This window comes from Synchiropus splendidus, chromosome 2, assembly GCF_027744825.2.
Source record: "Synchiropus splendidus isolate RoL2022-P1 chromosome 2, RoL_Sspl_1.0, whole genome shotgun sequence".
Lineage (NCBI taxonomy): Eukaryota > Metazoa > Chordata > Actinopteri > Syngnathiformes > Callionymidae > Synchiropus > Synchiropus splendidus.
In genome coordinates this window covers 12,029,962-12,041,568 of record NC_071335.1, presented here as the reverse complement: position 1 = coordinate 12,041,568, position 11,607 = coordinate 12,029,962, and the positions used below count along the sequence as shown (strand labels likewise).

Below are 11,607 nucleotides of genomic sequence, written 5' to 3'. Positions count from 1 at the left end.
GAAGTGTACGTGCTTAAATATTGAGAAACTCTTCACATCAAAGCCACAGTGGCGCTCTGTGATGCCTTGAAACTGATAGTGCCGTCTCCTCCTGAGCAGATGCTGCTCTATAGTTTCTTTTAGCAAATGACGATTCAATTCTTCCAACCCGTCCCCATCAGCTCAACTCTCTGCATACTGTAGCTCATACCTACGACTCTCCAGCTTCTCCCTTTTTACTCACTACAGATCACTATATCATTGGCAAACATCATGCCTTGGAGGGCAATGCACAACTACATTTCACTATACACAGACAACAGCGAAGTACAAACACTTAACAGATCATTCGACCAATCAGCACCAAGCAGGATCGAGAGTTGTTACGCTCAATATCTCTCTATTTATTCCAAAGTGAATATCCGTTGTGTCTTCAGAGAAATGCAAAACTGTTTTGTGCAGTTGCATGGAATTATATTCACAACAGCTCACTTATTTTCTGTTTTCAGTATTAACTAACCGCCAAATGTTATGTGATGAAGTAAGTAATGGAGCTCATATTGAGTAGTTGTAGACCTTACGTTTCTCTACAAATACACGGTGTACCGCCATCTGACTGACACTGTACTTCAGCATCAAGACAAACACTTCTGTGACGTTCATACTCGCCACTCTTCCCTTATCTTCATGGTGCCACTCATCATTCTGATCTCTTGAAGTAAACGGTTCAGTGAACGTTCATTATTTATTTATTCAAACTTCAAATGAAAGTGAATGTGACCTACTGTCAGTCAGAGCTCCTCAAAAAAAAAAAAAAAAAAAAAACTCAGCTTGAGGCGTTTGGAAATGCGCGTGCGCACTGCATCCCTCGCTCCCCAGTGTCGCCTTGGTAACAACGTGAAAGGGGGTTCTCGCTCTGAGGAAGGACGAAGCGGAGAGATACCAGGAGCAGGCACACTTCACCTGGTTTTTAATCCACGCTACGGGCTTATATCTGACTCTTGCAGGATCTCATCTACCGGCGAAGCCAGCACCTGCTGCAGGTCAGTGGATGGAGATCAGTGGGTGTGACTTAGCAGCTAGCGGCTAAGGCGGCTAGCTGGTAACGTTGCTGCCAAGCATGACATGAACTGGCGCAGACAATGGGCTCGACCTGGCAGCGAGTGAGGTGACTCGGTTTGATGTATTCCACGGCGTATTAGAAGGTAAAATGCGCATCTGTGGGCTGCTGGCGAGGAACATGGATTTTGAAAGCGGGTCAGCGCTGCTCCTCCGGAGCATCTTGAGTGTGACCGTGTGGGAGAGACTCAGTAGTGGAGGCTCTGTTGTGAATCAATGTGACAGCCAGTGGCTCTGTGTGTTCTCGAACACGGCCGCTCTGTATGTGTCCGTGTGTTCCTCCTCAACCCATCTGCCTTCGAGAGACTCTTGGATCAGGTTCCAGGGATGATAAAACCAGGCTCACTCGTGCTCGTAGAGTCAGTGTTCAACAACAACAGCATCCTTGATGTGGTCCTGAATAGTGAACAGTGCATCATTACAGGAAAATATTCATGTTAGTTCGAATGCTTAATTCACTCTAAAAAAAAAGTGCAATACAATTATACCTGATCAATAAACACAATCATTGTCATTGGCTTTGCCAGTTGTAAATCCCAGTGTGTGGTGTTGTTGACGTGAAAAACTCCCACCTGTAATAATATTGCACTACCTGTCTTAACATGGGACTGAGTGAGTGTAGTATGCCTTTAGTTTCCAATGAATGAAGCAGTATACAACAGTGCTGTCGGAATGGGAAGTAGATATCAAGTGCTCATTCATGCAACTGTTGGTGTCAGATGCCTTCAGGCATGGATGAGTGTATGTGGGCGCTACGGTTATATGCTACTGTATGGTGAGGTCAGCTGTGCGTATCGTACCAAATAAATATGACAAAACAAAACCATTTGAAAGAACGATGATGAAAATGCCCCCCCCTCCATAAAAAAGAAGTAGAGTAATTTTCAAAAATAGCACTGTTCATGTCTGGAAAGTTGGTTTTACTGCTTTTATTGTTGTGCTGACAGCAACTGCGATTTCACGTTAGAGCCTGAAGTTTTAGTGCAACGCTTGAGTTATGAACAGAATAATAGATGATATAACATTCTAATGATTCAAATTCAGGTATTAATTCAGGTTTTAATATCAACTGACCATGTGGGTGAAATAACAGGCACGTAGGATGTTGTCATTCTTATTTGGCTGTTGATGTGTTGTTGTCTAAATGTCTAAGAAAGTAAACACACAACTTACTGTGTTGAGGCTTGAGAGAATTTTAGGACGATAAAATATTTAGTTTTTATGTCAATGTCTGTTTCTCCTAAACTAGAGCAGAAATAGGAGGGGGTCTGTGCTGCTCCACTGACCCAGTTCTAGGAACATGGGCCCTGTGTCGTTCATGAAAAGCTCATTGCCTCTCCCTCTTCCTCTCCTCTGCAGACATGTCAGACGTGGTTCCTCCAGAGGTAAGACCTAAGCCTGTGGTCCCTGCCAAGCCTCCAAATGTTGGGGCTCCATCCCCATCCAGCCACTTCCCCCTCCAGGGGCTTGGCTTGGGTGGTGGTGGTGTCTCTGCGCCACCTCCAAGTGCCATCCCTGTGCCGATTGGGAGTCATGGTCCCAGTCATGTGAGCACCCATGGCATCGGCCACGGTGGGAGTCATGGTGGAAGTCATGCTCACGGCATAGGCCATGGCGGCTCTAACAGCACAAGTGGAGGATCCACCCTGCTGGGCTACATTGGTATTGACACCATCATTGAGCAGATGAGGAAGAAGACGATGAAGACTGGCTTTGACTTCAATATCATGGTAGTAGGTCAGTGTGACTGATGTGTTTTTCTTTTATTAGAAGGTATTTTAAAAAAGGTCCTGAAGTTCATGTATTTTAGGTCTAGAATGGAGCAAAGATATGAATGTTTAAGACTGTTTATTTCAACCAAATTATGCAACATTTGTGTATGATTCACGGTTCTCCCCAGCATGTATGGTGTCTCTGATCAGGGGCTGGGGTCAGCAAACACAAAAGCACAGTCCATTGTACATCCACCACAAACCTATGGCCTACTTGGCTGATGTTGAGGGAGCACTGACTTTGGAGTCAAAGTTCAATGTAGGGGTTCAAAATCCCAGTGTAGTGGGGCCCTATGCTGGTAAAGCGCTGGGGAGAACCCTGTCACTGTTACATTACATATAGTCTGTCAATATTTCTTCTGATATTACACAGAGATGGTTAAAAGAGCAGATTATACAACAGTTCTATTCAGCCCCTTATTCCCTATTTACCTTGAACAGTGCTTGTTTGTAACTGCGTGTAAGGTCCTGTCTTTTCTATTGTGCTGTGTGTTACTGTCAGTTACTTCCGATCCGGTCTCTTCTCTGAAGTAGTTGTTAAAACTATGCATCTATGCAGCTATATTTAATTCCTGCTCAAAATGAGAACCGTCTCTTGTGACCACGCACACAGTGAGAAATTACCGTAGTGTAGGTCCGTGAAGGGATCATGTGAGTGGCACCGTAATGAGGTTTGCCTACAGCAATAACCTGTAGAAAGAAAGCCTGCGACGGTCTTGGACATCAAAATAATCCAGCCTCTGTACACTCACCCACAGGTCACAGTGGTCTGGGGAAGTCCACTCTGGTCAACACCTTGTTCAAGTCTCAGGTGAGCCGGAAGAGTGCAGGGTGGGCTCGTGACGAGAAGATTCCCAAAACAGTGGAGATCAAATCTGTCTCGCATGGTAAGTTAAAGCTACACTATTTGAGAGGTGTCCTTGTTGTTCACCACAGTGCCATTGATCATGCTGTTCACTAACTTTGCTTCCCACCCCAGTGCAGCTTAATCCAAAAAGCACAACATGACTGCACTTTTAGCTGCTGTTTTAAAGCACCTCTGAGGATGAAAACAACCATCTAAAAAGTAGTTCACCTATAAACAGGATGAGAACACCATATCCAGTTAAATAGGAAGACGATGAACTGTCCATAAAAAGATGAGATCAAAAATAAATACTCAGCAGCCTTATCTAATACAAATGCAGCACTTCTACCCACCATGTGTTCTTTCACCCTTGAAAATATCTGAATGCAGAATAGCTTATGACAGCTTTGTCTCATCTGCCCAGTAGAATTACATAATGTTGTTTCAGCCTCTCAGAGATTTATCTGCAGCAACACTGTCGTTGCTGCTTCAGTTTACATCATCATGCTGCCGTTGCCCGAGGTGGACACTGACCCCTCACTTTGGTTAGTCCGCCAGCAGCAACAGGAAACCAAAGAACTCATTGGAATAGAGTGGACGTAATTGTCATTGAATAATGAGCTTTTGTTTTGGGATGTTTGCAGTTTATATCAGTAACAATGTTGTCATTTTTTAAAATGAAAACAAAAAAGACAATCCCTTTTATTGACTACAGTTCACCTACACCTGTGTTTGACTCACCTGCCCTGAGCTGCAGGGCAAGTTTGGAGAGACACCAGCATGTGAAGGAAACTTGATGAACCTGTCACAACACATTGTTAGCACCAAGGGTGTCAATGAAACAGGATCATTTTCCAGCTGGCCAAAACACATGCCATATACAAATGTCCTCACTACAACATTTATCACTGTGGCACAGACAGTTCAAAGGCTTCAATATGGCCGCTGAACATTGCACTCCACCAACATAGGGGAGTCCTAGTCCAGTCTCTGCTGTGGAATAAAAGAACTCTGTGAATTACAAATAAAACGGGATACATTAACTTGCATTCCCTCCTTCCAGAAAACAAAACTGTGCAAAGACAAAGATGCTTAACGTCACTTTGCAGTCTCAGAAGTGTGAGCAGTTTTAGCACATGCAAATTGCTCCTCTTTTTTTGTTGGAAAAATAATAATAACAATGAATAATGTATAAATAACAAGTTCTGAAGTCCAGAAATTGGTCTCAAAATGACAATATAAAATCTGTGATTAAAATGGGAGCAACAGCTCAAAGAACGAAACAGTCAGGGCTCAAATAAGACTGAAGACTGGTCCCCATCTTCTCTTAAAGATCACAGGCTTCAGCTATCGCTGTGCTGTTCACTGCTCCATTAAACAAAGCTGTTTACTTTTTCTGTATCGATTGTTCAACTGCAGGTGCTTCAAGCTTGAGATTTTTTTTTCTCACAGTCATCAGAAGAAGGTGTAATATAAACTGGAGGAAAAATGCCCAGAGATAATAATAATGGGTCCATAGAGAGGATCACTTGAAGTGATCCAATGTCCAATAATGGGGCGATCCCAGAATATGTGGTCTTTGCCACCTTAATGAACTATACATATTCACATCTCACACTCATAGAACCATGGTTGCATCCATTAAGTGTTAAGTGCAGCATTTCACAACTGGATTTTGTTTTTTGTGAGAATTGCTAGTGACAGCATTTCGAAGTTCAACTGGTGCTTGTAACTTTACTGTTTGATTCCGCTGCGATTTAAACATGCAGTAGATATGTATGAATATCCAAGGTGGCAGTTTGTGGATGAGACCTGTCATGAAGATGGTAGTCAAGCCAATTCTATTAAGTGTCATGTTGGTGCAAAAAGAGATTTGGAATGCAATATAATTGTAGGAAATACACATTACTTTAAATGAGCAAGACGTTGTAGGTTGTATGGAGTAAACCGCATTAAACTGAGGTGAAGACTCAATATTATCTCAGTTAGCCTGGGTGGAGATCAAAACACTCAGGTGAGAGGATGAGGAAGTTAGAGTTGCATGCTGGACCCAGTCTCTGAAAGACATTTCATAAACATTGACATTATAGTATATTGAGTGATTTTACAAAACAAAAAAAAAAGAATTTGGAAAAAAAGTTGAATGACACTGCAACATATTTAAATAGATATGCTGGTATTTAAATTGAAATGTTATATAATACATATTATATCATATAACATATATTATATGTAATAATAATAATGTAATAATAGATAAACAGTGGCATGATTTCTGTTGTCTTGTCTGCAGTGATCGAGGAGGGGGGTGTGAAGATGAAGCTGACAGTGGTTGATACTCCAGGTTTTGGGGATCAGATCAACAACGACAACTGGTGAGCTGTTTTCATGAGTCTAAAGTCACTAACCTTATCTGACCTGGTCTCTGAAGTCGCAGTTCGGTTCAAGCTTCCACCCATCTTTTCACGGTGTGAATGTTATTTCCACAGCTGGGAGCCCATTTCTAAGTACATCAACGAGCAGTTTGAGAAGTTTCTGAAGGAAGAAGTCAACATCACGAGGAAGAAGCGGATTCCTGACACAAGAGTCCACTGCTGCTTGTACTTCATCCCTCCAACTGGACACTCGTGAGTTGAGCGTTTGTGAACCTGAGGAAAAAGTCCAGACTGCCCAGTGATGGATCATAACAGAAGCCATCACAGATCCTTGTTATTTACGCGCTTCTTACAGCCGCACGGCTTTCTCTTCTCAACACCAAGCAATTAGCTCGAGCTGACATCTGTGAAATTGCCCACTAATGGAGGAGTGACGTTTATATCGCAGTCTGTGTGAGACCGATCATCCTCCGCTCTGAGGATTTGTGTGCAACCAAACAAGAGCTGCCACATGGATGGTTACTGTGACTGACCGTGGTTTTCACTGTCACTCTTTCAGTCATTCATTACTGCTGTGTTCTGTCCACTTGTGTTGTGGCTTTAACTCTCACCAAGTGGCCTGTGTTTTTTTCTTTTTCTGCACTCAGACTCAGGCAGCTGGACGTGGAATTCATGAAGCGCCTGAGCCACTCAGTCAACATCATTCCAGTGATCGCCAAGTCGGACACCTTGACTGCCGAGGAGAGACAGGAGTTCAAACAGAGGGTGAGACTGCGGAACAATTCATCAGAAGGTGGTGCTTCACTTCACTCATCCGTCTGTCGTTTGCTGCAGGTGAGGAAGGAGCTGGAGATGGGTGGGATCGAGTTTTATCCTCAGAAGGAGTTCGATGAAGACATGGAGGATAAAAGCGACAACGACAAGATCAGGGTGGGTGACCTGACCCTGAGGCTCTGTGTTACTGATGCTGCTAACATCTTGTTAACATCATGTGGAGGCACTTTGTCCTCTACACAGCATCACAGATGCTTTTCAAAGTCATTCTTATGAGATCCATTTTTGGGAAGACTAGTTCCTAAAATAGCATCGGAATGTTTTGTCACCAACACAAGGCTCTTCTCTGAATATTCATCGACAGGAGGCCATGCCCTTTGCCGTAGTGGGCAGCGACAAGGAGTATCAAGTGAATGGGAAGAGGGTTTTGGGGAGGAAGACTGCATGGGGAGTTGTCGAAGGTGGGTGACCTTTCCATTGTTTATGCCTCACCACAAGCTGAATCAGATTCCGTTTGTTACATTCAAACGCTGTTCTTTTGCAGTGGAGAATCCAAATCACTGTGAGTTCGCGCTCCTGAGAGACTTTCTGATCAGGTAATGTCAGTCTGGGTGTGAAAGTGAACTAACCCGTGCATTGATGTTCTTCATTTGTTCAAGGATAGTTTTTGAAATTCTTCAATGAGGGCAGTGCTCAGTGCTGCCGTGCCACAATCCATGACTAAAACACGAGTTTTAGTCATGGATTTTTGTGCCTTCACGTGTGAGTGCGTGCGGCCATATTTTGCCATAGTTGTGAGTTGTAAGAGTTAACAAGCCAGCTTCTTGTGAGGACATTTTGGCCTGTCCTCACAAGGTTTAGAGGGTTGAAACGTCAATAAAATTACTTAATTATCGTTAGGTTTCAGTTTGGTTCAGAGTCCTGGTTAAGGTGAGCCATATGTTTAGATGGTTAATTTTAGGGGGGTTACAACTGTGTATCTGTGTGTGTGTCTTGGAAGCACACCGACTTGTAAAGACATTTCACTTTGTGGCAACATTTTTGCTGGTCCCCGCAAAGTTAAGCCTCAGTTTGAGGATTTAAACTTTCTGATAACTGGATCATTGAAATTGGGTTCAGGAGAGTTTTGGTTAAGTTCAGCCATTTGTTTTAGATGGTTACGTTTAGGGTGGGAGGTTGGGGAAAGCATGAAAGTCAATGAAATGTCCCTACAAAACATAAAACCACAACCTTCATTTGAAAATGTGAAAACATCAAACTTCAGGCCCCAGGTATTCAACACTGGTTCAGCCTCATCTTTAGTTGTTTTCATCTGACATTCAGTTTTTACCGTTTGCTCTGAAACAGAATCTGTCTTGGTCTTCTATTTAAATGTCAACGCACAAAAATATGCTCTGAATCTGTCGTGTTTCAAACAGAGACTATTTTTCTAGGTCACTCGGTGGTGCAACTGTCAACTCTGATTTTGTTTTGACATGAAAGTCGACTTGACTGCTCAGTTGTTTTTCCAATCATTCAGTTTGGGTTCTCTGCAGTCGTCCACTGCTGAGCTGCATCCTGTTGCTCATCGTGAATGGATTCACAACATTTCCTCCCGTCTCCTCAGGTCTCACCTGCAGGACTTGAAGGAGGTCACTCACAACATCCACTATGAAACCTACCGTGCCAAGAGACTGAACGACAACGGAGGTCTGCACCCCATCTCATCTGACACGCAGGAGAGCAACCTGTGACCAGTGCCACCGACTAAAACACAAGCTGAGCGATGAAGCTGAAGTATATTAGAGTCCCGTCATATCCGCATGCTCTGCAAACACGAGTAACAATATCATTCCGTATATTTATTTATTTATTTGCATTTCACGATTCAATGCTCGATCTCCCACTGCAACTACAGCTACTGTTTACTGCATTCGTTTTGAAAAGGTCACGACGAGGTGTGAAGAGAAGCTATTGGTTCTGATGTGAAAGAGCGTGAGAGAGGCTTCACCTGAGGCGGACATCCACTGCCGAAACCTTGACGCTGTTTGGAAGTGCCATATTCCGTGTGTAACCTCACCTTCGATCCTGTGGCATCTGATGTCATCACTCCGCACTGTTTACATCTGTGACCTTTGCTCTCTGGGGTTAAAGGTTATGGACCATCCAGGGTCCTGCTGTTGGGTTTTTGAGGGCCCAGCTTATGAATCCTCAGCAATTGAGAAGGTGGGAATTTTATCTCGAGTTTTTGTGTTGTTTTGTTACTGTTTAGTGGCCTGTCAGCCTCTTTGCCTCAACTGCTGTATGTCACATTGAGAAACAACCTTGCCACCCGAGACACTTCCTCGGTGGTTTTTACCTTTGGACAAGCTGAAATCTGTTGTATGATCCCTCGTCAAATCTGGTTTTTGGTGCACTGTAATTTAGCCAGCTATATTTGTTTTAAATAAAACGAATTGCCGTGCCATATTTGCGCCCCGAACCTTGAGTTGGATGCATGTGCTCTCGAGGTTGTTGGTGTCCAAACACTAGAACTCAACATGCACTCCAACAGTGTCTCCAGGAGGCTGCTTCTTATCATTTGTTTTAATAATCGGAAACATTTTAAATATTAATGGGGGTGGTCCAAAACCTTTGGCCCAGACTGCAGAGACCCTCAGACATCTCAGTAGATGTTGCTACTGTGTTTAGAATCCTGAGGAGCAACACTTGTCAAGAGAAACTGACTGTCAATGTTAAGAGTTCAAACCCTATTACAAGAACATTAAAAGAGATTCAAGCGTGCAGAATGAAACCCCGTGTGGCGGCTGCGCTACACCAACAATTGAGTGCAAACTCAGGACAGTCAGTCTTTCTCCAACGATAAGAGCGCTGCATTTAAATAAAGGCAGCCGCAGCCAGCGGGGCTTTCCCACTGACGCGCGCCCTTAAAGCAGAGCGGTGTCCGCTCAGGTGCGCCGCGCTGCGCCGCAGGTGGTGTCGATTCAAGGGACAAGCGCACAGACTGTTTCAAATCATTTCTTTCCTCTGTCAGAGAATACTCTGTTTGGAATATCAGTATATATATATATGTGTGAATATGCCAAGATAAATACAATATAGATGTGCTGCTGTCTTGTGCCATGTCGTTGTCACCACAGTGGAGCTCTTGTTCTGTTCGGGTGTGTGATTGTGAGGCTTCCCACTAGGTGGCAGCACACAACCATCAATACATTCAGGATCCACTCCACAACCTGAAATCATAAAAGCTATGTTCATTTTGACGCCACTGTCGCTGTTTTCCACCGCAATTGGAATTTTCAAAACTACAACAATATTGCCAATAAAGCTATCATCCTTCTTTAATCTGGGCATTTTGATCCTAACATGCTGCTTTTTCGTGTTGCATATTCATAGCATTTGAGTTCTCATCGTGTGTTAATACTTTTTCTGTTCAAGTTCTGAGTCAAGAATATGACTTTCATTCAAGTGATTAGTCGGGAAGTTAACTTTTTGTATTGTCTCAAGTTGTTTATACTTTAATGTTTTGTATTATTTATTGTTTTTGTCATGTGAGTCATAATAAAACAGAAATAATATGTATCTGCCTCAGCCGCATGTGCTTTTTTTTTTTTTTTTTTACTCTTTATTGTATTGTAGATACACATTAAATCAGACATGCACCAATAAAGGTATCACATGCATATCATATACATCTTACTTTACATCAAATTAATCAAAATAAAAGCTGCACTATGGCTAATGAGAAGAGTATACATTTATACTTATTATTATATATTATTATATATAATATTATTATTATTATATATTATAAGTACTATTTATATTTTTACAACTTGTTTAAACAAATCAAAATTCAGAAGAAATAAGATCAGCAAGTTAACCAAACAGAAGACATTGTTATTTTATTTTGTAAATAAAGATATAATTTCCTGTATATTCGAATATGTATTCTGTTGTGTTTTAAATATATTGCTCTTGATTTCCACAAAGTTCTTCCTCCACTCCACAAAATGAACATTCAATATCTTATAAAAGGAGGCCAAGACCTGCTTTTATTGACCAACGTGAACCTGATGTCACGCCCTGCTTTGCCTTGGGTGTCAGCAGTGGACGAACACAAATGTAAACAAACGGATCAAATAGATGTGGGAAACAAACTAGGCGAAAGAGAGAACAAAAAAGCGTTTGATGACTATCTCAAAGGAAGGGAAAGAACCGAATGGTAAACAACATCAAAGCGGACACTACTGTGAGAAAGTGAGGATAAATTTTAAACAGTGTTGATCTGAGAACAGCACAAGAGTCTCGACAGGTTTCTGAATTAACGTGAACATGCAAATGTCTGAATAAAGTTATATATTCAGAGATATCCATGAGAGTCACAGTCACGAACAAAATGCAGGGGGCTGCGTTGGATTGGTGTGAGCGAGAGCAGTGATCGACAACGGGTCCAGGTGATGTTAATGCGGATTCCTTAAACCAATAACTCACGTCCTCTGTTCTTGTGAGAGCCTACAATCAAACACGAAAAGGAAGGTGGTGGAAGACAAAACTACAGATTTGCAGACTCAGAACAAGACTGATATCAGGTTCTGGCAGTTGCCACAGACACTGACAAAAGACCAAGAACGAGTGCAGTGAAGTCCAGAAGCACAGACACTCTACTGTATATAATGTCATACAGTCGTCTGCGGTCGTCAAGTATCCATCCATCCATCATGTTTGTTTAAAATCACGTTCCTCAAGCACTGGCCTCCTC

General features: G+C 42.5%; 1 protein-coding gene across 1 annotated transcript; it reads left to right on the top strand.

Annotated features, from left to right (window-relative positions):
• Positions 1–867: 867 nt before the first annotated feature.
• On the top strand, positions 868–10,407 carry LOC128753654 (neuronal-specific septin-3-like). Its single transcript, XM_053855552.1, has 10 exons — positions 868–1,022; positions 2,458–2,835; positions 3,629–3,757; positions 6,011–6,092; positions 6,207–6,344; positions 6,740–6,857; positions 6,927–7,022; positions 7,231–7,327; positions 7,411–7,462; positions 8,473–10,407. Exons 2-10 carry the CDS (start codon positions 2,460–2,462, stop codon positions 8,597–8,599), a joined length of 1,215 nt encoding a protein of 404 aa, XP_053711527.1. The 5' UTR covers positions 868–1,022; positions 2,458–2,459; the 3' UTR covers positions 8,600–10,407.
• Positions 10,408–11,607: the final 1,200 nt, after the last annotated feature.

Bases quoted from the DNA above. Each gene is read 5' to 3' on its own strand.
- LOC128753654 (XM_053855552.1), top strand. From the start codon at position 2,460: ATGTCAGACGTGGTTCCTCCAGAGGTAAGACCTAAGCCTGTGGTCCCT. The intron at 3,758-6,010 runs GTAAGTTAAAGC...TCTTGTCTGCAG, and splicing joins GATCAAATCTGTCTCGCATG to TGATCGAGGAGGGGGGTGTG. The intron at 7,463-8,472 runs GTAATGTCAGTC...CCGTCTCCTCAG, and splicing joins CTGAGAGACTTTCTGATCAG to GTCTCACCTGCAGGACTTGA.